The sequence below is a fragment of the Marmota flaviventris genome, chromosome 9, assembly GCF_047511675.1.
Source record: "Marmota flaviventris isolate mMarFla1 chromosome 9, mMarFla1.hap1, whole genome shotgun sequence".
In the NCBI taxonomy this organism is placed as follows: Eukaryota; Metazoa; Chordata; class Mammalia; order Rodentia; family Sciuridae; genus Marmota; species Marmota flaviventris.
In genome coordinates, this window is record NC_092506.1 from 65823407 (window position 1) to 65849553 (window position 26147).

General features: G+C 38.0%; 1 protein-coding gene across 2 annotated transcripts in view; it reads right to left on the bottom strand.

Annotated features, from left to right (window-relative positions):
* Positions 1-2639: 2639 nt before the first annotated feature.
* Ints4 (integrator complex subunit 4) overlaps positions 2640-26147 on the bottom strand; it is a 108503-nt gene continuing 84995 nt past the window's right edge. For both annotated transcript variants that reach the window (XM_027942666.2, XM_071616525.1), the window contains 5 exons: positions 16903-16962; positions 15300-15459; positions 14951-15094; positions 11012-11132; positions 2640-2990 (listed from right to left, as the gene is read on the bottom strand). In XM_027942666.2, the coding sequence (XP_027798467.2) occupies positions 2812-2990; positions 11012-11132; positions 14951-15094; positions 15300-15459; positions 16903-16962 (664 nt within the window). In that variant the 3' untranslated portion in view covers positions 2640-2811. The remainder of the gene's footprint in view (positions 2991-11011; positions 11133-14950; positions 15095-15299; positions 15460-16902; positions 16963-26147) is intronic.

The following is a 26147-nucleotide window of genomic DNA, read 5'->3' on the forward strand; positions in this document are numbered from 1 at the left end:
CTCGTGTAAGGGATGAGGATGGAGTCCAGTGGAATCCAGTGCTATGACTGCTGGATGAGCTAGACTACTTACTAGAAACAGTAGACTTCTGTTACAAAAATCCACATTAGAGAGGCTGGGGCTGGGGCTCAGTGGCAGAGCACTTGCCTAGCATGTGTGACACACTGGGTTCCATCTTTAGCGCCACATTAAATTAATTAATTAATTAAATAAAGGCATACTGTCCATCTAATACTATAATTTTTTTTTTTTTTAAATCACATTAGAATCAGGAGGCCTAAGTTCCAGCCTTGGCTTTACCACTCTAGCTCAGTCTCTCATGTTCACTTATAAATTAAGATTTCACACTGGAGGTCTGTTTATGCTCCTTTCTAGGCCTTTAGAAGATATTCAGTTAAAAAATGTGGAATGAGATGCAGTAAAATAAAAATTCTCATTTTCACTGCACCTGAGATTCTTAGGTATAAGAAGTTTAAAGGGTTAAGCCCACCCCCTCAAAAACTGAATTCCTCAGCAACAGACTTGTCAGGAGCTTGCTCAAGTCTGTCCAAACCCAGCCAGCATGGTGAATTCCATAGCTCCTAGTACACCCTGTTCAATTCTCACAGCTCAAAAATTTTCTTCTGATAAACTAAACCAGAACCTGCTCCTTAACATATATCCACTTTTGGCAGAAAAATCACTACATTTTGGATTTTATTTTTCATTTTGAGAGAGGGTCTCACTAAGTTGCCCAGGCTAGCCTAAAACTTACAATCTTCCTGCCTCAGCCTCTTGAGTTGCTGGGACTATAGGTATGCATGACCATGCCTGTCTTTGAAAAGATTTTTATAAGGGAGGTATTGTATCTGAAAAGCAGTTAGCATATTCTTCTTTTAGAAGGCTTACAACAGTTACAGCATGATGTGCTCAGTCAGCAGCATTGAATCTTAATGTTTTTGTCTATGCTCTAACTAACAACTGCCATCAGGTCAGGGCCTCAGTACAACTCAGCCGGCTTTGAGCTTCATTTTATCTCCATGGCAGATACCTCTTTCTGGGTGCATCCTGCTGTGTTGACCTGAGAATCTGTTGTGACACCCTTGAGATGTATAAAACAGGTGAGCACAGTATAAAAGTCCACCCCCTGGAGATTTCCCTTTCTCCTTCTAGAGCAGTTATGACCTCCTGGAGCCAGACTGCCTGCCTGGGTTCAAGTCCCAAATCTGTCACTAATTAATTGCATGACTAGGAAAGTTAGTTAATTTTTTTGAACTTCAATTGCCTTATTTTTGAGTGAAGATGGCAGACTTACTTCATAAGGGGTTTGTGAGGGTTAATTAAGTTAATTTTTGTAAAAGGTTAGGCACACAGTAGTGTATCAAAAAACTTATATAACAAATTTGAATTTAAATTCCAGCTTCACCTCCAAGTAACTGTATAATTTTGCTATTATTTTGCTGAGCTTTCTAAGCACCAAATATAATCAAGACTTCCTTGATATATAATTACTTCTGTTTTACAGATGAGAAAACTGAAGACTTTAAGGCTTTTTTGCCACTGTCTTACTCCATTTTCTACTGCTGTAACTGATATCCAAGAGTGGGTACTTTATAATGAGTAGAAATTTATTTGGCTCACAGTTCTGGAGGCTGCAAATTCCAAAAGCATGGCAGTAGCATCTGGTGAGGGTCTTTGTGCTACGTCATTCCACGGCAAAAGGGCAAGAAAGAGAGCAAGAAGCCAAACTTGCTTTTACATCAAACCTGTTCTTGTGATAACTAAGCCATTCTCAGGATGACATTAATCCACCTATGAGGCAAGACCCTCAGGACCTCATTGCCCCTCCCAACACTGCTTAAGTTTCCAACACATGAACCTTGGGGGACACATTCAAATGACAGCACTCATGCATTTTCTGAGGTAGGATATCTTAGGTCTCTGGAATCTTCTTGGATTTAAATGAATATAAGATTGACTACATTCTGCAGTTTTCCCACCAGTGACTTAAATCTCTGAGCCTCATTGGTTGTAAAGATTAAATGATAGGTAGAGCATACAGCCCAGTCCCCACCACACAGTTAAGCTCTGTAGCACTGACTGTGTAATTCCATCTTAACTGCACCTATTAATCACAGACAGCTTCAACTTATCACAGTTGCGGCAGGAAATGACTTTATTTCTTATGCTGGGTCCCTCTTTCCCACAATACTGATTTTTTTCCTAAAATATGGTTCTTCTATATTATTTTATTAAAGGAAGAGGTTCTAAGGATAATGTCAAGCAAGATCAAGAATTTCCCTTAGGATGAAATGATTCATTCTCCAGCTATTCAGTTGTTGGCCCAGCTACTGAGTTAAGGAGGAGGCCTCTCAGTAAGATAATGGATGTCTATGGTCCTTCAGGAACTTTCAGTGGTAAAAAAGTACAGCTGTTAAAGCAGCTTTGGAATTGGTCCTGGCAAACAGACTATCATTTTAAGAAACAAGATTATGGCTTAAATAAATAGTTCTTTGGAAGTGGCTGGAAAATTGGTTGTCTGTGTTTCACACCTCAGAATCAAGCACATCAGCATGTGGTATAAATGTTGAAGCTATGGCCAAACTAGAACAGTTTGGTGTTTTCTCAATTTATTAAGGTGGAAAAGAAAGGTAAACTGGAAGGTTTTCAGTTATTTTAATGAAAAAATAATAATTTATTCTGTGTGATACCAAGTAAGTCTGTAACGGTCACATGCCCACAAGCCAATTCCAGGTGGAGTTCTCCAGGCTTCTGGCTCACTGCCATTTAAGAAGGACCTTCTGGACCATGGCTGTGAAGACCTCTTGTGACTCAGCGCCGTGCAGGTTTGGGCATGATGTAGACTTTCACAGGTTTGCTGAAAGGGATGGTGCCCTCGATGCTTGTCTCCACCTGTGGTGATACCTCACTACCCTCCATCCAGGGGGATTTTGGAATTCGAGCACTGGAGTTGTAGGCCAGCAGCAGTCTTACTTCCACCTGGCATGGTTCTGGAAAAAAGAAAAAAGAAATCCTCTATGACTGGGCAACTGCTAGGGATTGGAATGAAATAGCATGAAAAAGGGCTGGGGATGTGGCTCAAGCGGTAGCGCGCTCGCCTGGCACGCATGCGGCCCGGGTTCGATCCTCAGCACCACAAACAAAGATGTTGTGTCCGCCGAGAACTAAAAAAAAAAATAAATATTAAAAAAATTCTCTCTCTCTCTCTCCCCCACTCTCTCTTTAAGAAAAAAAGAAATAGCATGAAAAAGCAACATCCAAAATTGAAACAACAGGGGGCTGGGGATGTGGCTCAAGCGGTAGCGCGCTCGCCTGGCATGCGTGTGGCCCGGGTTTGTTCCTCAGCACCACATACGAACAAAGATGTTGTGTCTGTGGAAAACTAAAAAATAAATAAATAAATATTTAAAAATTCTCTCTTAAAAAAAAAAAATTGAAACAACAGGGTTTCAAAAACATTTCTTCATCAGTCTGCAACCTTCAACTGCCCCCTGGGGTGGGGGAGACCACTTTCTCAGCTGGGCATGGTGGCACATGTCTGTAATCCCAGCTACCTGGGAGGATGAGGCAGGAGGATCACAAGTCTGAGGTCATCCCAGCAATTTCGTGAGATCCTGTCTCAAAAAAATAAAAAGTGGCTCAGTGGTAGACCACCTGTGGGTTCAATCCCTAATACCGGAGGGAGTAAAAAATTAAGCTGGGGGAAAAAAGTTCCCAGTCTGAATCCTGTGCAGCTAATCCCCAAGTCTACAGATGTGATGCTCCACTGCCATGTTCTCCTTGGGTCTTGTGGGCTCCCTGCAGCTCACAGCCATAGTGAAGGAGATGACCTGAGAGCAATCCAAGAGCAAGCTGAACACCTACAGAAGCCAGCCTCAGAACAGAGGCCACAAAGTATCTGGGGCCTATTCTCTCTCATACCTAGGTAAACAGTTCAATTTTAAGATTTTGGGCTGTATGTACCAAGGACTCTGTTTTCTTATTGGAGAAGGCTTTAAATGGGAAACAGTTTTGCCAAAATTTTTTCACCAGTGAAAAAAACATGTTTTGTGGGGACTTAAAATAGTGTCAGAAAATCTTTTTTTCTCCATATTATAATTACAATGCTGACCTAGTGACTGTACATGGCGGGCCCCAGAGAGAATAAATAAGAGTTCCCTGCAAGTTGCTAGCTGTTTGAGGAGACAGAGATGGCTACCATGGAGTGCAGTCTGCTCTCATCAAGGGTTTGCGTACTGAGAAGGGAGTGCAGGAAGGCTCTGTAATACAACACCTGCTCTGTGCCAAGCACACACCCCAGGAATTCTTACCCTGCCACATCATGAAAGAAAGATTGTCACAATCTTGAAAAAAAATTCTGCAGCTCAGAGAGGTTCTAAGTGGCTGCCCAAATCCACACCTGTGACAGAATTTGAGCCCAGTATACAAAGTGAGGCAATTAATCTTTCTATTAACCACATGGCTTCCTTACTGAAAAAGGAGAAAAAGATTTCAGAAAAAGCTAAAGGCAAGCAGAAAGGCCAGGAACAGATTTAACTTGGGATATCCTCCTTACTTTGGCACAAATTGTGAAAAAAGTATAAGAGTTAAAGACAAGCCTCAAGCTAAGAAGTTCAAAGAACAGGAGTGACCTGGGTTGATCTAAATGAACAAGGGAGAGGCTTCAGGACTTCTCAATGTCTCCTCAGCCTATTTCTGTCATTTCTAGACTTCTCTCTAGAAGTCAGAGCAGAGACTAGATTGCTATCCTCAGTAATGGAAAGATTTACAGGCAGCCAAGGCAGAGCAAACATGTCAACCTGAGAGTTCAGCATCAGACCTGAGAGCAGACTCTACTGCCATTTACCAGTTCTGCAGTATGCACACACCCACATCATATGGGGGCTTTATGCCATGGACCAGTGGGTACGTAATGACACCAGCATTACTCTCTAGTTCCAGACTCCAGCAGAATCTTTCACGCAGGGTGGAGCCAGGGCAGGTGTCAGCATCAGCTGTCCCACCACACTCTCCTACTCTGTCCCACACAGCCAACCACAACCACAGATGTGGCTCTCACAGCATTTCCAAGGAGCCATATCATGGTAAAGTCAGAAGGAGTGTATATAGAACTTACCCCACAGGGGCATTTTTGCCTTCACTTATCAGAATTTCATAAGAATAGCAATTCAATGCCACAGGAAAAAAGGAGAGAAAAGAGAAAATAAAAGAGTGGGAGAGACAAATGATACCTGGGATAAATCATATAATTCAACATGCCTGGAAGAATATATCTTATACATTCTTATTTCCATTTTAAAGATAAGAAAAATGAAAGCTTTTTCTTCAGGCTCACATAGCAAGGGAGGCAGACTTTGAAAGATGGCTGATGGGACTCAGTTTCCTGCATGGCAGCATCCTTTCTCCCAGAGAAGCAGCCCCAGTGGAGAGCTGCTGAGGGACTAAAGGAGTTCCCTACAAATTCCAGGCAAAAATCTCTCCTGGGTAAGGACAAAGGAGATGTAAGTACATTTAGAATGAGAACACGTTTCTCTTTCCAGTCCCAGGGAAGAAGGGAGCATGGTAGAGTGAAGGAGCAAGGGATTGGGAGCTAAGACATCCGCATGCCAGCTTTGGCACCATTGCTAAGCAGCCATATGGCTCTGTTTATATACCCATGAAATGAAGAAAACACTAATTCCCACCACAGAGTTGGTCTAAGAATTGAATGAATTTTAACTGCCAATTAAAATCATGCATTCCATGGGTGACTTTAACACACCTCTCTCACTACTGGACAGATCTTCTAAACAAAAACGAAATAAGGAAACTATAGAGGGGCTGGGGTTGTGGCTCAGACATAGAGTGTTCGCCTAGCATATGTGAGGCCCAGGGTTCAATCCTCAGCACCACATAAAAATAAATAAAACAAAGGTATTGTGTCCAACTACAACTAAAAATTATTTAAAAAAAGAAACTATATTGGGCTGGGGTTGTGGCTCAGCGGTAGAGCACTCACCTAGCATGTGCGAGGCCCTGGGTTCAATCCTCAGCACCACATAAAAATAAATAAACAAAATGAAGTATTGTATACAACTAAAAAATAAATATTAAAAAAAAGAAACTATAGAACTAAATAATACAATCAATAATTTAGACTTAACAGACATATATGGAAATATTTCATCCATCGACGAACAAATATACTTTCTTCTCAACAGCACATGGCTCCTTCTCTAAAATAGACATATAGTATGCCACAAAGCAACTCTTAGTTAAAAAAGAACAAAAAAAACAGAGATAATACCCTGCATTCTATCAGACCACAATGGAATGAAATTAAAAACCAACAAGAAAATAAAAGATAGAAGCTACTAAATAATACATAATTAAAGATGAATGGATTGTAGAAGAAATCAAGGATGAAATAAAAAAAAATTCTTAGAGGTAAATGAGAACACTGTTACAACATATCAAAATCACTGGGACACTATGAAGGCAGTACCAAGAGGAAAGTTTATTACATTGAGTGCATTCATTAAAAGAATAAAAAGTCAACAAATAAATGACCTAACACTAGGTCTTAAAGCCCTACAAAAAGAAGAACAAATCAACGATAAAAGCAGAATACAGGAAATAATTAAAATCAGAGCTGAAATTAATGAAATTGAAACAAAAGAAACAATTTAAAAAAATGGACAACACAAAAAGTTGGTTCTTTGAAAAAATAAATAAAACAGATAAACCCCTGGCCAAGCTAACAAAGAGAAAACTCAAATTACTAAAATACAAGATGAAGAAGGAAATATCACAACAGACATGTCTAAAATACAGAAGATAATAAGAAACTATTTTGAAAATTTATACTGTAATAAAATAGAAAATATCAAAGACATTTTTCTAGACAAATTTCTAGAGACATGTGACCTACCAAAACTGAATAAGAAGGTCATACACGATTTAAACAGATCAATTTCAAGTGATGAAATAGAAAACTCCATCAAAAGTCTATGAACCAAGAAAAGCCCAGATGGATTCTCAGCTGAGTTCTACAAGACTTTTAAAGAAAAATTAACACCAATACTCCTCAAAGTATTTCATGAATAGAAAAGGAGGGAACCCTTACAAACTCATTCTATGACCAAACAAAGACACATGAAGGAAAGAAAACTTCAGACCAATATCCCTGATGAACATAGATGCAAAAATTCTCAATAAAATTCTGGCAAATCACGTACATATTAATCTTTACCATGTTGGCCTACATATTAAAAAGATAGTGCACCACAATCAAGTGGGATTCATCCCAGGGATGCAGGGCTGTTGATTCAACATATGCAAATCAATAAAAGTAATTTATCATATTAACAGACTTAAAAATAAGAATTATATGATCATCTCAACAGATGCAGAAAAAGCATTTGACAAAATACAGCACGCCTTCATGTTCAAAACATTAGAAAAACTCGGGGCTGGGGATGTGGCTCAAGCGGTAGCGCGCTCTCCTGGCATGCGTTCGGCCCGGGTTCGATCCTCAGCACCACATACAAACAAAGATGTTGTGTCCACCGAAAACTAAAAAATAAATATTAAAAATTCTCTCTCTCTCTCTCTCCCTCCCTCCCTCTCTCACTCTATCTTAAAAAAAAAAAAAGAAAAACTAGGGATAGTAGGAACATGCCTCAACATTGTAAAATACTATATATGCTAAACCCAAGGCCAGCATCATTCTAAGTGGAGAAAAATTGAGAGCATTCGTGCTAAAAACTGGAATAAGACAATGATGACCTCTTTCACCACTTCTATTCAATATCATCCTTGAAACTCTAGCCAGAGCAAGTAGACAAAAGAAAGAAATTAAAGAGATACAAATAGGTAAAGAAGAATTCCAACTATCACTGTTTGCTGATGACATAATTCTATATCTAGAAGATCCAAAAAAAATTCCACCAGAAAACTAATAAATGAATTCAGCAAAGTAGCAGGATATAAAATCAACACCCATAAATCAAATGCATTCCTATAAATCAGCGATGAATCTACTGAAACAGAAATTAGGAAAACTATTCTATTCACAATAGCCTCAAAAATAAATAAATAAAATGGGAATCAGTCTAACAGAAGAGGCAAAAGACCTCTACAATGAAAACTATAGAATACTTAAGAAAGAAATTGAAGAAAACCTCAGAAGATGGAAAGATCTCCCATGTTCCTGGTTGGGCAGAATTAATATTGTCAAAATGGCCATACTACCAAAAGAGTGATACAGATTTAATGCAATTCCTATTAAAATCCCAAGGACATTCTTCACAGAAATAGAAAATGCAATCATGGAATTTATTTGGAAAAATAAGAGATCCAGAACAGCTAAAGCACTCCTTATCAACAAAACTGAAGCAGGAGGCATCACAATATCAGACCTTAAACTACACTACAGAGCTATAATAATAAAAACATCATGGTATTGGCACCAAAACAGACTTGTAGACCACTGGTACAGAATAGAGTACACAGAGACAAACCCATATAAATATGGTTATGTCATACTAGACAAAGGTGCCAAAAACATTCACTGTAGAAAAAGCCTGTTCAACAAATGGTGCTGGCAAAACTGGAAATCCATATGTAGCAAAACGAAATTAAACCTCTCTCTCTCTCTCACCCTGTACAAAAATCAACTCATAGTGGATCAAAGATTTAGGCACTAGACCAGAGACCCTGTGCCTAATAGAAGAAAAAATAAGTCCAAACCTTCACCACGTTGACCTAGGATCTGACTTCCTTAACAAAACTCCTAAAGAGCAAGAAGTAAAATCAAGAATAAATAAATGGGATTGATTCAAATGAAAAAGTTTCTTCTCAGCAAAGGAAACAATTAATAAAGTGAAGAGACAGTGTACAGATTGGGAGAAAATCTTTCCTACATGCACCTCTGATAAAGCATTAATCTCTAGGATATGTAAAGAACTCAAAAAATTTAACACCAAAAAAACAAATAACCCAATCAATAAATATGCTAAGGAACTCAACAGACACTTTACAGAAGAAGAAATACAATTGATAAATGAATGTATGAAAAAGTGTTCAACACCTCTAGCAATTAGAGAAATGCAAATCAAAACTACTCTAAGATTGCATCTCACTCCAGTCAGAATGGCAATTATCAAGAATACAGGTAACAGGTATGGGGTGTGGCTCAGTGGTAAAGCACTTGCCTCAAACGTGCAAGACCCTGGGTTTAATCCTCAGCACCACATAAAAATAAATAAGTGAAATAAAGGTACTGTGTCCAACTACAACTAAAAAATAATTTTTTATAAAAAAAAAAGAATACAGGCAACAATAAATGTTGGCATGGATGTGGTGAAAACGGTACACTCATACATTGCTGGTGGGACTGCAAACTGGTGCAACCACTACAGAAAGCAGTATGGAGATTCCTCTGAAAATTGGGAATGGAACCACTATTTGACCCAGGTATTCCACTCCTTGGTTTATACCCAAAGGACTTATATTCAGCATACTACAGTGATGCAGCCACATGAATGTTTATAGCAGCTCAATTCACAATAGCTAGTCTATGGAACCAACCTAGGTGTCCCTCAATAGATGAATGGATAAAGAAAATGTGGTATATATACTCATTACTCAGCTTTCAAGAAGAGTAAAATTATGGCATTTGCCAGTAAATGGTTGGAGTTGGAGAATATCATGCTAAGCGAAATAAGCCAATCCCACAAAACCAAAGACCAAATGTTTTCTCTAATATGCAGATGCTAATTCACAATAAGGTGAGGGCACTAGGGAAGAATAGCGTTACCTTAGATTAGGTAGAGGGAAGTGATGGGAGGGAAGGGGAGGGGAGGGGATGTGGGGATAGAAAAGATAGTCTACTGAAATGTATAACTAATTAAAATAAATTAAATTTTTTTTTTTTTTAAATCATGCATTCTGTTTTCACTATTTGTTGAGGGCCTACTGCATGTCACGCACTAAGGACATAGGACGTATAGGCACCAGGGATACAGAAATACAGATGAGCAAGTCTCCTGCTGCAATGGAGGCTACATTCTAATGGGAGAGAATCTCAAATAAGTAATTTTAAATAAGAAAACATCTGATGTGGCTGGGCACAGTGGTGCACGCCTGTAATCCCAGTGGCTCGGGAGGCTGAGACAGGAGGATCAAGGGTTCAAAGCCAGCCTCAGCAATGGCAAGGTATTAAGCAACTCAGTGAGACCCTGTCTCATCTTCAATGATTCAGGAAATATCACCAAGGTCAATTCAGCCCCATGTTTTAGGTTTTGCAGTCTGAGTCTCTTTTTAAGTTTTCCAAAGCAAACTTATAGGCTTGAATAAAATGTCTTTTGCATTTGATTTCTCCCAGATTAAAGGGGAAAAAAAGAATAAAAAAATAAACTTGTATGACATCTCTGTCCTTTCACCAACTGTGCATGTTCTATTCAGTTGCTGTATTAACAGATCCCCTTGCTCTGCATCACTCCATAGACCATCCATGTGTGGGAGGGATGGGAAGTTATGTGTCATTTTACTTGTTTCAGGGGAATTAATTGAACTGTTCATAGACAAAGAGACAGTGGTTTTAAATTTTTCATAAGGAAATGAAACTGTAATTTCCAGAGGGAGTAATCTTCACAATTAATTTATTGGTTGAGAATCACCACCTTTTTTTTAAGCTGAGGAAAGAAACAGACTCAGACTTGCCCGAGGTCATGCAGCAAACTGGTGGCAGAGTCAGAACAACATGCATTCTCCTGGTGTCCAGCCCAGGGCTCTTTCCATGAAACTCCATTCCACTATAACCTCTTGTACAAGAATCTCACTGCTTGTGCAATCAGTATAGCAAATTAGTCCAAATGTACCCAGTTTGATCTTATGAACTCCCTAAAGAATCACATTCAATCCTCAGTACATGATTCAAACATGTATTTTTTCCCTCAAACTAAAAAACAAATGCTAAAGGTTGAGTGTAATCTCTAGGAGCATAATCCCCAGGTCCCTGACTCCTTACCTGTCCAAGCGGTATGGGAGAGGTACACTTGAGTGATGAGACGGTGACGCCCTGGGCCAGGATTTCGGAAGTCTGCTGGTTTGGGGTGGATCATCTGAGCTTGACCATCTGGATATAAGACCTAAGAGATACCAAAAATGAAAAGAAAAACAAAAGGCAGAAGAAAGAACAATTAAGAAAACTTGATGGTGGCAGTGAACCCCAAAACATGAGAAGAAAAATGACACCAGCCTTTATAAAGCAAAGCTCCTTGAGGCAAGAGCAACACTATAGACATCTCTGTAGCTGCTGCCCCAGCACAACGCAATGTCCAGTAAACATCTCTTGAATTTCTGAAAACCCTCCCAAGTACCACGAGGCAGAATGATCTTCCCTCCTTGGCTATGAATCCCATGAGGGACCAGCATCCACCACAATCAGCATGTATGCAGAAATTTTTGTCAACTGTATTTTCTGCATTAGATTTCAAGAAGCAAAGAAGGCATTTATCTGTCTCTTTCTAAAGAGAAAGGACTTTATGAAGGGTCTGAACCAACCACTGGCCAGATCTTCACATCTCACAAACGGACAGAGTTCTTTCCTCTACATCCTGGGGCCTCCCAGAAACCCATGTAGAAGACCTATTCCATGGCATGGCATACAAATGAATATAGGAACATATAAAAATGATCCTATGGGGCTGGGGATATAGCTCAGTTGGTAGAGTACTTGCTTCACATGCATGAGGCCCTGGGTTCAATCCCCAGTACCAAAAAAAAAAAAAAAAGATCCTAAAAATGATCCTAGTGCCACATAGGACCTGTTCCATATAAATATACTGATAAGGGCACAGTGGAGAACTGCACAGTTCTTTCAATTTTGGATTTTGGGAAGCCTATCTCTGACCATTTACCATAATTCTTTTATCTCCTCTCAGGCCTCCCTGATTCTACCCTTCTTTCTTTCTTTTTTTAACTTAAGGGATCGGGTCTCACCATGTCACACAGGCTGCAGTGCAGTGGCTGTTCATAAGCACAATCCCATTACTGACTCTTAGTACAAACAACTGATAGGCAGAGCACAATACAGCCCCAATTTCCTGGGCTCAAATGATTCTGTCTCAGCCTCCTGAGAATCTGGGACTGCAGACATGCACCACTGCATCCAGTTACCCTTCTTTCTTTAAGCTGCTTCTCCTCAATCTACTTCCAGGCTCTGTGCCTCAAACCTATGACAGCAGAAAAGTCCAGTATCCCAGCTTCCTGATCCTTGTTATCTTTAGAGATAAGTAGGTGGGCTTTAATTTTTAAAAAGAGGGGTGGAGGAGGGCTGACACAGGGATGAGCAAGAGAAAGAAAATAACAAAGGTGGAAGAACCTCCCAGCATTCTCAACAAAACTGCTCTTGGTGAAAGGCTTCAATTCCTCTGTGAGAAAGCTGATGGAAGCTTTCCTTCACTCCTCTACTATGCCCAAGAGGGCAGCTGAGAAAGCTTTGGCTCATGGAGGTCAGGAGAAGAAAACAGACAGTATGATTTATATTCTGAATTTCGGAACAACTAAAAACTGCATCTCCTATCAGCCTTAGGTAAAATATAGTAACCTGCACTAGGCTAAGAAATGTTATTAAATGGAGTTCCTAGAAAGCCTACTTTAAAAAACAAACATACTTTTAATAAAGAATGTAATCTCTTGGGGTTGGGGATGTGGCTCAAGTGGTAGCACGCTCGCCTGGCATGTGTGGGGAACTGGGTTCGATCCTCAGCACCACATAAAAATAAAATAAAGATATTGTGCTACCTAAAAAAAAAACTAAAAAGTAAATATTAAAAAAAAAGAGTGTAATCTCCATATATTCTCTGAGGCATATTTACTGCTATATGTCTTATACTTAAAACAGTACCTAGATAGAACAAAGGAGATGGCAGGGTATGGTGGTTATACTCTACAGCACTTTCAAAACAATGAAGCTGTTGCATGACAGGGCAGTAAGAGTCCCAGTTCCCACCAGCAGAGGCATCAGTTTGCCCACGCCTGCAGGGGAGTTGCTACAAAGGGGAGTTTTCAGGAGATAGATTATTTAAGGGTCATCTGCTAGACTATCTACAACCTCATTTATGCTTAGTTGGTCTGGAAACTTTTTTTCAGGGACATTGTGAAACAGTGCTTCTCATTAGAATTGCTGACTGCCCAAAAGAATTACCTATAAACTCTTGAAAAAAATCACTTATGAGCTCAGAGGATTCTGATTTAATTGCTGCAGATTATTCATCAGTATTCTCTAATGCTGAGATTCTAAAGAACAGCTGGGATGAACACTAAGGGGTGGCAGGGGTGGGGGGCAATGCAGAACAACTTCATAGCTAGCACAGAATTAATTCTCTGTAAGTCTCATGATTTGTAAAATTCCTGCTGGGAAGTCAGAGTCGTGTTCTCCTATTGTCACCATAGCCAAAAAATACCATCTTCAAGGCCTGACGCATCCTTACCTCCTTCAGGAAGGCTTCCCTGCATGCTCCAGACTATTTTTCTGCCCTCTGATTGTACTTACTGCCAGTGCTTACACCCCTGTTTGCACTCACACCTTCTGTCTAGAACACCTCCTTTCGCCCTTCTTTGTTGTTATCATCCTTTTAAATCCCACCATACTCTAGCATCTCCACAAAGCAGTTCCTTTCATTAGCCTCCATCACAGTAATCATATTAACTTCTCTGGTGTTAATTTATCTAATCACTGAACTTTTGTTTCATAATTGCCCATGCATTTGTCTGTCTCCTAATGCAACTGTGAGCATCCTAAGAGCAAGAACTGTGACTTCTTTGCAGGGCAGAGGATAGTACTGAGGACTGAACTCAGGGGTACTTTATTACTAAGCTATATTCTCATTCATTCATTCATTTACTTATTTATTGGTACTGAGGAGTGAAATGAGCCAAATCCCCAGTTCTTTTTAATATTTTATTTAGAGACAGGGTCTCACTGAATTATTTATAAGTTGCTGAGGCTGGCCTTGAACTTGTAATCTTCCTTCCTCAGCCTCCTGCTGGGATTGTAGGCAGAACTATGAGATATTTACTTGGCAACCACAGCACTTAGCATGTGTGATAGAATAAGCACTAATGCACAAATGGATGGAAGGATGGATGGGTGCAAAAGGTGAATTGCTTAGCAGATCTACTATATCATTCATGTGTTTCTAATATATCTAACTTGGGAAAAAATATTTCCTAGTGATTGCTTTTTCCCACCCATACATTCTGTTTGCCAGTTGACCTACTTATATACCTAAAGCCTGAAAAAGACTTGTCATTTACAAATTGCTGTAATAAAATATCAAGTCTTTTTTTTTTTTTCCTTTTTACTTTTTGAGATGTTACGAAGGCTGGTCTTGAACTCCTGTGCTCAAACAATGCTCCCTTCCTAGTCTCCTGAGTAAAGGTGAGTACCTTTGTGCCCAAGCTTTTTTTGGGGGAATAGGAAGAGTGGGGGTGGTATTAAAAAGGATCAAGTCTTAACCTCATGTTATAGAATAGAAAGGGCCCGATCATTCATTAAACGTTTGCTGGGTACTGGGGACCTAATATACGTCATTCCATTTCAATGTCAACTATTTCTATTTGTCAGTTGTATAAGGCTTAAGAGTTTTTTGTTATTTTTAAATTATTTATTTATTTTTATGTTGTGCTAAGGATCAAACCCAGGGCCTCAAACATGCTGGGCAAGTGCTCTACTGGTGAGCCACAACCCCAGCCCATAAGGCTTAGAGTTTAATCTAACTTGCTCTACCAAGTAAGAGTTGCTCAGCAGCACAGTTTCAAGCCCAGGCTCTTTTCCACAAAGGTTCATTTCCATCTCTTCTCCTTTCCCTGTTTCAACCTCTTAGATAAAGAGGGATACTAAAATTAAATGCTTCAATATAAGGTCACTCTAAAGTTCCATATGAACCACAACCTAACAGACCTGGACCTTCACAGTGTTCTGAGGATCCTGCACGTGTTCCAGGGTTGCATCAACATCCAAGGCCACCACCAACCCAGATGTAAACCGCAAAGGATTATCTGATTCTCCTGCTGGCTCAATGATGGTAGCAGAGGCTTTATGGATCTATAAGCAAAAAGAAAATATGATGACTCAAATGCCAGGTCAAGCTCGGGTAACAAAACAGTCTTAGTATCTAATAGGTGGGTATGCAGGAGCCAATCACAGGAAGGGGCTTAGCAGCTGCTCCACTGATAAAAGAAGCTCACCACAGTAGATAGTTTTCATATCTGGACAATTTGGTCTGAAGGGGCAGGATGTAGACCCTGACCTGCTCTGGAAGCGGGAGGTGCAAGAAAGTACTCTGACGCAGCATGGTCTGTAGAATTTTGACCACTTCAGCAGGTTTGGATGTCATGAGTCGGGGCATAAGGTCAAGAAGTTTATCCACAAAGCTATCCTGCAAATGGGGCAAATCGGCGATGAAACACCTGGAGGAACAAAGAGAAGCAACTGATTATGCATTCATTCATCACGGGCTGAGCCTCAGACATCTGCCAACCCCTGAAGTAGGTTGAGTGTTAAAGTGGGAGGAGCTCAAAGTTCACAACTATAACAGACAGGTATTCAAATAATTATGCCCTAATGTTATGCTCATCATAAGAAACTGCTATTGAATAACACTGTATGTCAAACATACACTTAAATGTTTTATATGACTGTATGTAAACCTTCCAGCAAACCTGTGCACTGTTAAAATTATTTTTTCTTACAGATCCTTTAATTAATTTAACAAATATGTTTTTAGAACCTATCAAGTGCTAAGTACTATTCTTGATACTGGAAATATAATAGCAAGTGAAGGAGAAGAAATGAACTGTTTTAATGGAGCTTATATTTAAGCAATAGGAACACTGAGATTCAGAGAGGATGATGTTACATTGAGATTCAGAAATATTAAGTAACTGATTCCCAGCTCATATTGATTCCATAGTACTCTGCCTTGTGGAAGGGGATAGTTAAAAAAAATTCACTCAAGGGATGATATCTGCAGAGGACCTCTGAGGCTGAATTAAGAAATATGCAGCTCTAGTTAACAACAGGTGAAGAACTTAGGCAACTTAAAGCTGTAACCTTCCCCCAAACCTCTTTAGCCCAACTATGCAAAAATAAACTCTGAAGTATCTAAAACCAAAAGTAAGACATGAATTTAAATTTCACATTTGAATCCAGAGGTCTAACACAGAGCCAAGCTAATCTGTACCTTTTACTAACAAGCAACACCTGCTGGTGAATGGTGGTAATGCAACCTAGTCCTACAGGAAGCTATCATCAAATGAAAAAAAGAATGAAAAGTGTAGGGTCATAAAAACCTCAGTTCAAGAGGGCAGGAACAGCAGACAGAAGAAATAACTATTAGACTTAATCAGTTCCTTTAAAAGCATATACTGCCAGCACAAGTTTGGTCGTTTCCTAAACTCTCACTTTCTTCACCAAGCCTTCCCACTCATCTATTGAATCTGTTAATTCACTTCAAACAGAACAGAAAAATATCTACCCTACAGAATAAAACTTACCTACAGAATTATAGAACAATTCTTTGTAGATTATAAATAAATATGAAAGTGTGATCTTTCAACCAGTTTATGAGTTTTCTTTATAATACTGGTATTTTTATGGCCCAGCTGAGAGCTGAATCCAAACAATTCCCAATGTTTTAATTATCTGGTTGTACATTTAATTTTGAAGCTTTATCTTCAAAGAAGTTTATACACAATTAAAGAAAATATCAAATAAGGGCTCACTACCATAGACAATAGCTTGCCTGCATGGGCTAAACCAAGTAACCTGGTTTGTGGTCACTCTTGGTGCCTGTTAAGTTATTCTCTGCATAACCAAAATTTAATAAGCCAGAAGAGTTATGAAATACTTACCTCTGAAAAAAGTCCACTTCCTGTAAAAATTTTTCACACATCCCATATAAAGGGTCAACTCTGCAGAAAAGAAATGCAAAGTAAATAAGCAACTTGCATGTGAGATCTGTAAACTAAAGAGTGTGATCCAGAAGTCCCAGAAATCTAAGCATTCATGAAAGGAGAAAGAGTATATTACATTATAAAATGATCTCTCAGAGAAACAGGACTCCTAATGGATCTCAGGGAAAAATAACTGTCAGGACTCTGGAGGCCCAATTAAATGACTTCAATGTTCATTAGGTTAAAGACAGACTCAAAATCAAAGACTATCATAGGCCACACTTGGCACTGGACTCTAAGGCTAACTGACAAGAGCACAACCCCTAACACTGTAGCATCAAGTCCCATTTGTGCAGGAGTCCTAGAGCAGCCCCACAAGAGTCCTGGAGTTTTGATTCTGTAGCTGACAGCCTGGGTTCAAAGAGAAGAGATCTACATAAGGCAGGTAAGGAGACCATCCTAGCTTAAAAGTCTTATGCTCCATAGGTGCTAATGTAGGTGTAGCTTCCTTGTATCAGCTATGTCCAGATAAAAGAATCACTGCATTCTGTGAAGCCCAGAGTGATGATATCTATATCACGAAACTTAGTTCATTTATACTTCTAGTCAGATAATTTACTAAGAGATCAATTTTTCTACACCACTATGGCCTGCTAATATAGTTGGCACTATCAGAATTCCAGAGAACAGATGAAAAGTGAATCAAAGGTAAATTCTCATGCAGAAGGGGAACAAATTTTCTTACTTCTTTACCCCCAGACACAGACTATCTTTCTTCCACTATCTTGGCTTCTTTTTATTATTATTATTATTATTATTATTATTATTATTATTTATTTTTTTAGTTGTAGTTGGACACAATACCTTTATTCCATTCATTCATTTTTTAAAAATGTTTTTATTGAATTTCTTTGATACTGAGAGAGAGAGAGAGAGAGAGAGAAAGAGAGAAAGAGAGAGAGAGAATTTTAATATTTATTTTTTTTAGTTTTCGGCAGATACAACATCTTTTTTTGTATGTGGTGCTGAGGATCGAACCCAGGCTGTACACATGCCAGGCGAGTGCGCTACCACTTGAGCCACATCCCCAGCCCCCATTCATTTATTTTTATGTGGTGCTGAGGATCAAACCCAGGGCCCCATGCATGCTAGGCCAAGGCTCTACCGCTGAGCCACAATCCCAGCCCTATCTTGGCTTCTTTAGCCTCGTAGAGTATTTCATTTCAGTAAAAACCCATTGTATATCTAATGTAATCCAGGCAACATGCTAGACCAATAAAATTCATCATAACTTTGTGTATTTTCTTTATCTTTCTTGTATGTAATTAATACATGAACTTCCCATTTATATTCATTTACCGATTATTCACTGGAGAAGCAAGTTCCAATCAAGAAAAAACAAAAACTCTTTCTTTAATAAAATATATTAGAGAATGGTATCAAGGTTCTTAAACTGGTTTAGACTTTCTACTAACATGTAAGCTCTGTGACAATAGGGACTTTGTGTTCCTCATTGTATACTTCCTGGCAAAGCAGCAGTAACTAAATATTTGCTGAATGAATAAATGGGAAATGGCAAATGGAAACCTATTCTATAAGCAACATTTATGTAAATTCTTTCCCAAGAAAGGTAGTACTTAAATTTTTTTTTGGGGGGGGCAGTGCTGGGAATTGAACCCAGGGACTTACACACATGCCACACACAAGTGTTCTACCTCTGAGCCATATTCCCAGGTGTACTACCTGAAACTTTCTTAAGTGATACAGCCTAAGAAATGGAACTGAAATTTAATAGTAAGATTAACCCACCAAAGTTGGCAAGGAGCGAGGAGGCTGAAGGGGAGAATTCCAGCCATGCTTGGGCACATAGGAAAGCAATTTGGCCAAGAAGTAACATTTTTTTGGCCTGATTATAAAGCCTTAGCTTAGAATGATTCCGAGCAGCAAAATACAAACATATTTGGGAACTCTCCCCCAATCCCAAAACAGCAGGTAGCTTCACCTACATGCTATATGAAGTAGGTCTCTACCATTAAGAATGCCCACTTTTTCCTTGAGGTGAGGAAGGAAAGCAGTGAATAAAGCTCACTAGGGGAAATTAAACACTGACCTACAGCTGTTGGGGAGCTATGCCAATTACTTACTTAAATTAGTTTAGACTTTCATTTCTAAGTATGCAAATAATATGAAAAAAATACTGAGTTATAAAGAAAAATCAGGAGCTGTAAAGAAATCCAAGTAGATCTCAATAAGATAAAGTCAAAGCTGGCACAGAAAACTTTTTTTAAAAAATAATTCTAATAAGTAACCTCAGTGAGAGCTAAAAGATTTGAAAGAATATTGCATTGCAAGAGGAAATAGCTATAAAACAGTGGAGAGAAGAAAGCACACTTAGAAATAAAAAAAATAATAAAATCAAACTGAACAGTGAATGAAAAATGAAAATGAACAATGATGAAAACTAAAATGATAAAATAGTAGAAAAAACAAAGAAACTGAAATTACAAAAAAAAAAAAAACACAGAGCAAATGGCTCCAAAGGACACAAAATCCATTCTGAGAAACTAGAGTGGACAGAAGAAGTAGCAAAAGTAGTAGTAATAATAATAATGAAATAATGGTAGGAAAAAAATGGTAGCTAAAAATAAAGTTGAAACACAAGAATCAGCAACAATATGGAAAGAACATACCTAGACATATCCTGGTGAAATTTCTTAATTCTGAAGAGAAAAAGAAAAATTTACAGCTTTGAGCCAAGAAAAGTTAGCTATCTAAAAAGGAAAGAGAAGCAGATGGCATCAGACATCTTAACTGTACTATTAAACACTAAAAGGCAACTCAATAATATTTTAAGTGTTCCAAAAGAATTCCACTTATGTATGAGATCTAAAGAAAGGCAGTTTCAGAAATGGAAGGTTGAATTGAGTATACTTACTAGAGTACATTTTTAGTCAAATAAAAAAAAATTAGAATAAGAGATTTTTAAATGGCAATTATGATATGAAAAGAATAGTGGTGGGCAAATTGGAGCTAAGCTTATAAAGTTATATAGAACTCATATAGTCTTATAAATTTATGATGATTAATGAATATTTTAAGAAAGCATTCTTAAAATAAGATATACTATAAAACATAAGAAGCCAAAGTGAAATTCCAAGTTATTTAAACAATATAAGACAAATAAGTAAAACTTTCACCTTAAAGATAGAGAGGTGATCAGAACAATGCACTTATTAAAAATGTTAGAATACTCTAATCCCAATGACTTGGAAGGTTTAGGCAGGAAGAACATAAATTCAAGGCCAGCCTCAGCAACTAAGTGAGATCCTGTCTCAAAAAAATAATAAAAAGGTCTGGGGATGTAGCTCAGTGGTAAAATGACTCAGGGTTCAATATCCAGTACTGGGGAAGCGGGGTGGGAAGAGTAATAATAGTATCACTAAAACTAATATTAGGTAACATAAAATAATATTAGCCAAGTGTTTACAATGAATGTGATGGGCAGTATTTTAAGGGCTTTACATAAAATGACTCTAATCCTGCCAGGCACGGTGGCACACACCTGTAATCCCAGTGTTTTGGGAGGCTGAGGCAGGAGGACTGCAAATTCAAAACCAGCCTCAGGAAATTGGAAAGGTCCTAGGCAACACAGCAAGACCCTGTCTCAAAATAAAAAGGGCTGTGGATGTGGCTCAGTAATTTAAGCACCCCTCTGTTCAACTCCCAGTACCCCCAGCAAAAAAAAAAAGATTCAATAATCCTTACAATAACCGTGAGAGGTAGGTACTAGTAATTAATTGGTTATCCCTATTTAACTTATGGGAACAAATGAATGAAGTGTTAAATAACTTGTCCAAGGTCACTAGGTTTGCAAAGTGTAAAGGTAAGATCTGAAGGCCAGCAACATGGCACCACAGTTTTAACAGTAATGCACTACTGCCTCTCACCTGACTAGGTGAGAATTAGGGTATAGATAAACCCCTGGTGGGTGAAAAAAACAAAAGAATCAATCATTGGTGGGGGGGACAAGAAGTGACAAAATAAGCAAGAACGTATAAAAATAGAAATTATAAAATAATATAGCATAAGTAAAGATCAAAGACATCATTATCTTTAGTGACATGGAAAGATAAGTACAGCATATTGTAGTGTGAAAGTAACAGGAGGTAGAACAGTAAAGTATACTATAAGTCAATTAACATTAATACACACACATTTATAATCTACATCTGTTAATATGGGTTGGGAAAAGTCTGGAAATATACACATGAAATTACAGCTGTTTTATAGGGGTGTGTAGCCAGGGAAACTTCACATATTCTGCAATGTTTTAATTTTTTACAACAATTATATTTAACTGCAAAATACATCTGTTCTATCTGAAAAATAAAAAATACAGGTACTATCACATATACCTCTCTTTTCTCAGTTATAAGTGGGACACAGTGGGATTAAACTTTTTAGAAATGAGTATGTGGATATCTTAAAGATTAAATCAAATTACCAGATTTCAGAGAAATTATAATAAGAAAATGTATGCATCTTAGATTGGATAAATTATGGCAATTCCCATTATCAGAAAGTCTTATAGCTACTATCATACTGAGCTCTTATTATGTATCATGCTAAATGTTTTTATTTTTTTAATTTTTATTTATTTATTTTTTAATTTTTTATTGTGGGTTGTTCAAAACATTACAAATTTCTTAGGGAATAGACCAAGAAGGGGAATAGCTGGGTCAAATGGTGGCTCCATTCCCAGCTTTCCAAGAAATCTCCATACTGCTTTCCAAATTGGCTGCACCAATCTGCAGTCCCACTAGCAATGTACAAGTGTACCCTTTTCCCCACATCCTCGCCAGCACTTGTTGTTGTTTGACTTCATAATGGCTCCCAATCTTACTGGAGTGAGATGGTATCTTAGGGTGGTTTTGATTTGCATTTCTCTGACAGCTAGAGATGTTGAACATTTTTTCATGTACTTGTTGATTGACTGTATGTCCTCCTCTGAGAAGTGTCTGTTCAGGTCCTTGGCCCATTTGTTGATTGGGTTGTTTGTTCTCTTATTGTCTAATTTTTTGAGTTCTTTGTATACTCTGGATATTAGGGCTCTATCTGAAGTGTGAGGAGTAAAGATTTGTTCCCAGGGTGTAGGCTCCCTATTTACCTCTCTTATTGTTTCTTTTGCTGAGAAAAAACTTTCTAGTTTGAGTAAGTCCCATTTGTTGATTCTAGTTATTAACTTTTGTGCTATGGGTGTCCTATTGAGGAATATGGAGCCCGACACCACCGACTGTAGATCGTAGCCAACTTTTTCTTCTATCAGACACAGAGTCTCTGATTTGATATCAAGCTCCTTGATCCATTTTGAATTAACTTTTGTGCATGGCAAGAGAAAGGGATTCAGTTTCATTTTGTTGCATATGGATTTCCAGTTTTCCCAGCACCATTTGTTGAAGATGCTATCCTTCCTCCATTGCATGCTTTTAGCCCCTTTATCAAATATAAGATAGTTGTAGTTTTGTGGATTGGTTTCTGTGTCCTCTATTCTGTATCATTGGTCCACCCACCTGTTTTGGTACCAGTACCATGCTGTTTTTGTTACTATTGCTCTGTAGTATAGTTTGAAGTCTGGTATCGCTATACCGCCTGATTCACACTTCCTGCTTAGCATTGTTTTTGCTATTCTGGGTCTTTTATTTTTCCATATGAATTTCATGATTGCTTTCTCTATTTCTACAAGAAATGCCGTTGGGATTTTGATTGGCATTGCATTAAACCTATAGAGAACTTTTGGTAATATCGCCATTTTCATGATGTTAGTTCTGCCTATCCATGAACAGGGTATATTTTTCCATCTTCTAAGATCTTCTTCTGTTTCTCTCTTTAGGATTCTGTAGTTTTCATTGTATAAGTCTTTCACCTCTTTTGTTAGGTTGATTCCCAAGTATTTTATTTTTTTTGAAGATATTTTGAATGGAGTGGTTGTCCTCATTTCCATTTCAGAGGATTTGTCGCTGATATACAGGAATGCCTTTGATTTATGCGTGTTGATTTTATATCCTGCCACTTTGCTGAATTCATTTATTAGCTCTAATAGTTTCTTTGTAGACCCTTTTGGGTCTGCTAGGTATAGAATCATATCATCTGCAAATAGTGATAATTTAAGTTCCTCTTTTCCTATTTTTATGCCTTTAATTTCTTTCGTCTGTCTAATTGCTCTGGCCAGTGTTTCGAGAACTATGTTGAACAGAAGTGGAGAGAGAGGGCATCCCTGTCTTGTTCCAGATTTTAGAGGGAATGCCTTCAGTTTTTCTCCATTCAGAATGATGCTAGCCTGAGGCTTAGCATAAATTGCTTTTACAATATTGAGGTATGTTCCTGTTATCCCTAGTTTTTCTAGAGTTTTGAACATAAAGGGATGCTGTACTTTGTCGAATGCTTTTTCCGCATCTATCGAGATGATCATATGGTTCTTATTTTTAAGTCTATTGATGTGGTGAATAACATTTATTGATTTCCGTATATTGAACCAGCCTTGCATCCCAGGGATGAATCCTACTTGATCATGGTGCACAATTTTTTTGATATGTTTTTGTATCCGATTCGCCAGAATTTTATTGAGGATTTTTGCATCTAGGTTCATTAGAGATATTGGTCTGTAGTTTTCTTTCTTTGAAGTGTCTTTGTCTGGTTTAGGTATCAGGGTGATATTGGCCTCGTAGAATGAATTTGGAAGTTCTCCCTCTTTTTCTATTTCCTGAAGTAGCTTGAAAAGTATTGGTATTAGTTCCTCTTTAAAGGTTTTCTAAAACTCTGCTGTGTACCCATCCGGTCCTGGGCTTTTCTTAGTTGGTAGTCTTTTGATGGTTTCTTCTATTTCCTCAATTGATATTGGTCTGTTTAGGTTGTCTATATCCTCCTGACTCAATCTGGGCAGATCATATGACTTAAGAAATTTATCGATGCCTTCACTATCTTCTAATTTATTGGAGTATAAGGATTCAAAATAATTTTTGATTATCTTCTGTATTTCTGAAGTGTCTGTTGTGATATTGCCTTTTTCATCCCGTATGCTAGTAATTTGAGTTCTCTCTCTTCTTCTCTTCGCTAGCATGGCTAAGGGTCTGTCGATTTTGTTTATTTTTTCAAAGAACCAACTTTTAGTTTTGTCAATTTTTTCAATTGTTTCTTTTGTTTCGATTTCATTAATTTCAGCTCTGATTTTAATTATTTCTTGCCTTCTACTTCTTTTGCTGTTGTTTTGCTCTTCTTTTTCTAGGATTTTGAGATGAAGTATGAGATCATTTATTTGTTGGTTTTTTCTTTTTTTAAGGAATGAACTCCAAGCAATGAATTTTCCTCTTAGAACTGCTTTCAATGTGTCCCATAGATTCCGATATGTTGTGTCTGTGTTTTCATTAATCTCTTAAGAATTTTTTAATTTCCTCCTTGATGTCTTCTATAACCCATTGATCATTCAGTAACCTATTGTTCATTTGCAAGTGATGTATTCTTTTTCCTCCCTTCTTTTATCGTTGATTTTCAGTTCCATTCCATTATGATCAGATAGGATGCATGGTATTATCTCTACTCCTTTATATTGTCTAAGAGTTTCCCTGTGACATAATATATGATCTATTTTTGAGAAGGATCCATGTGCTGCTGAGAAAAAAGTGTAACTGCTTGATGTTGGGTGGTATATTCTATATATGTCAATTAGGTCTAGTTTATTAATTGTGTTATTGAGTTCTATAGTTTCCTTATTCAAATTTTGTTTGGAAGATCTGTCCAGTGGCGAGAGAGGTGTGTTGAAGTCTCCCATGATTATTGTATGGTGGTCTATTAGACTCTTGAACTTGAGAAGAGTTTGTTTGATGAACATAGCTGCACCATTGTTTGGGGCATATATATTTATGATTGTTATGTCTTGTTGGTGTCTGGTTCCCTTAAGCAGTATGTAGTGTCCCTCTTTATCCCTTTTGATTAACTTTGGCTTGAAATCTATTTTATTTGATATGAGTATGGACACTCCTGCTTGTTTCCGAAGTCCATATGAGTGATATGATTTTTCTCAACCTTTCACCTTCAGCCTATGTATGTCTTTTCCTATCAAATGCGTCTCCTGTAGGCAGCATATTGTTGGGTCTTGTTTTGTGATCCATTCTACTAGCCTGTGTCTCTTGATTGGTGAGTTTAAGCCATTACCATTTAGGGTTATTATTGAGATATGGGTTGTTCTTCCAGCCATATTTGTTTATTTATGTTACTAAACATGGTTTGTTTTCCTCTTTGATTATTTTTCCCCCCTTTACTGTCCTACCTCCCACTGTTGGTTTTCATTGTTATTTTCCATTTCCTCTTCCTGTAATGCTTTGGTGAGGATGTTTTGAAGAGATGGTTTTCTAGCTGCAAATTCTTTTAACTTTTGTTTATCGTGGAAGGTTTTAATTTCATCTTCCATCCTGAAGCTTAATTTCGCTGGAAACACAATTCTTGGTTGGAACCCATTTTCTTTCAGTGTTTGAAATATGTTATTCCAGGATCTTCTAGCTTTCAGAGTCTGTGTTGAAAGATCAGCTGTTATCCTGATTGGCTTACCCCTAAATGTGATCTGCTTCCTTTCTCTTGTAGCTTTTAAAATTCTCTCCTTATTCTGTATGTTGGGCATCTTCATTATAATGTGTCTAGGTGTGGGTCTCTTATGATTTTGCACATTCGGCGTCCTATAGGCTTCTAGGATTTGGGATTCTGTCTCATTCTTCAAGTCTGGGAAGTTTTCTCGTATTATTTCATTGAATAGATTGCTCATTCCTTTGGTTTGAAACTCTGTCCCTTCCTGTATCCCAATGACTCTTAAATTTGGTCTCTTGATATTATCCCATATTTCTTGGATGTTCTGCTCATGGTTTCTTAACAGTCTTGCTGAGCTGTCTATGTTCTTTTCAAGTTGAAATACTTTATCTTCATTGTCTGATGTTCTATCTTCTAAGTGTTCTACTCTGCTGGTAGTATTCTCCATTGAGTTTTTAAGTTGGTTTATTGCTTCCTGCATTTCTAGGATTTCTGTTTGTTTGTTTTTTATAACCTCTATCTCCCTGTATAGTTGATCCTTTGCTTCCTGGATTTGTTTGCGTAATTCATTGTCGAAGTGATCTTTCATTGTCTGATTTTGCTGTCTAATGTCTTCCTTGAGACTCCAG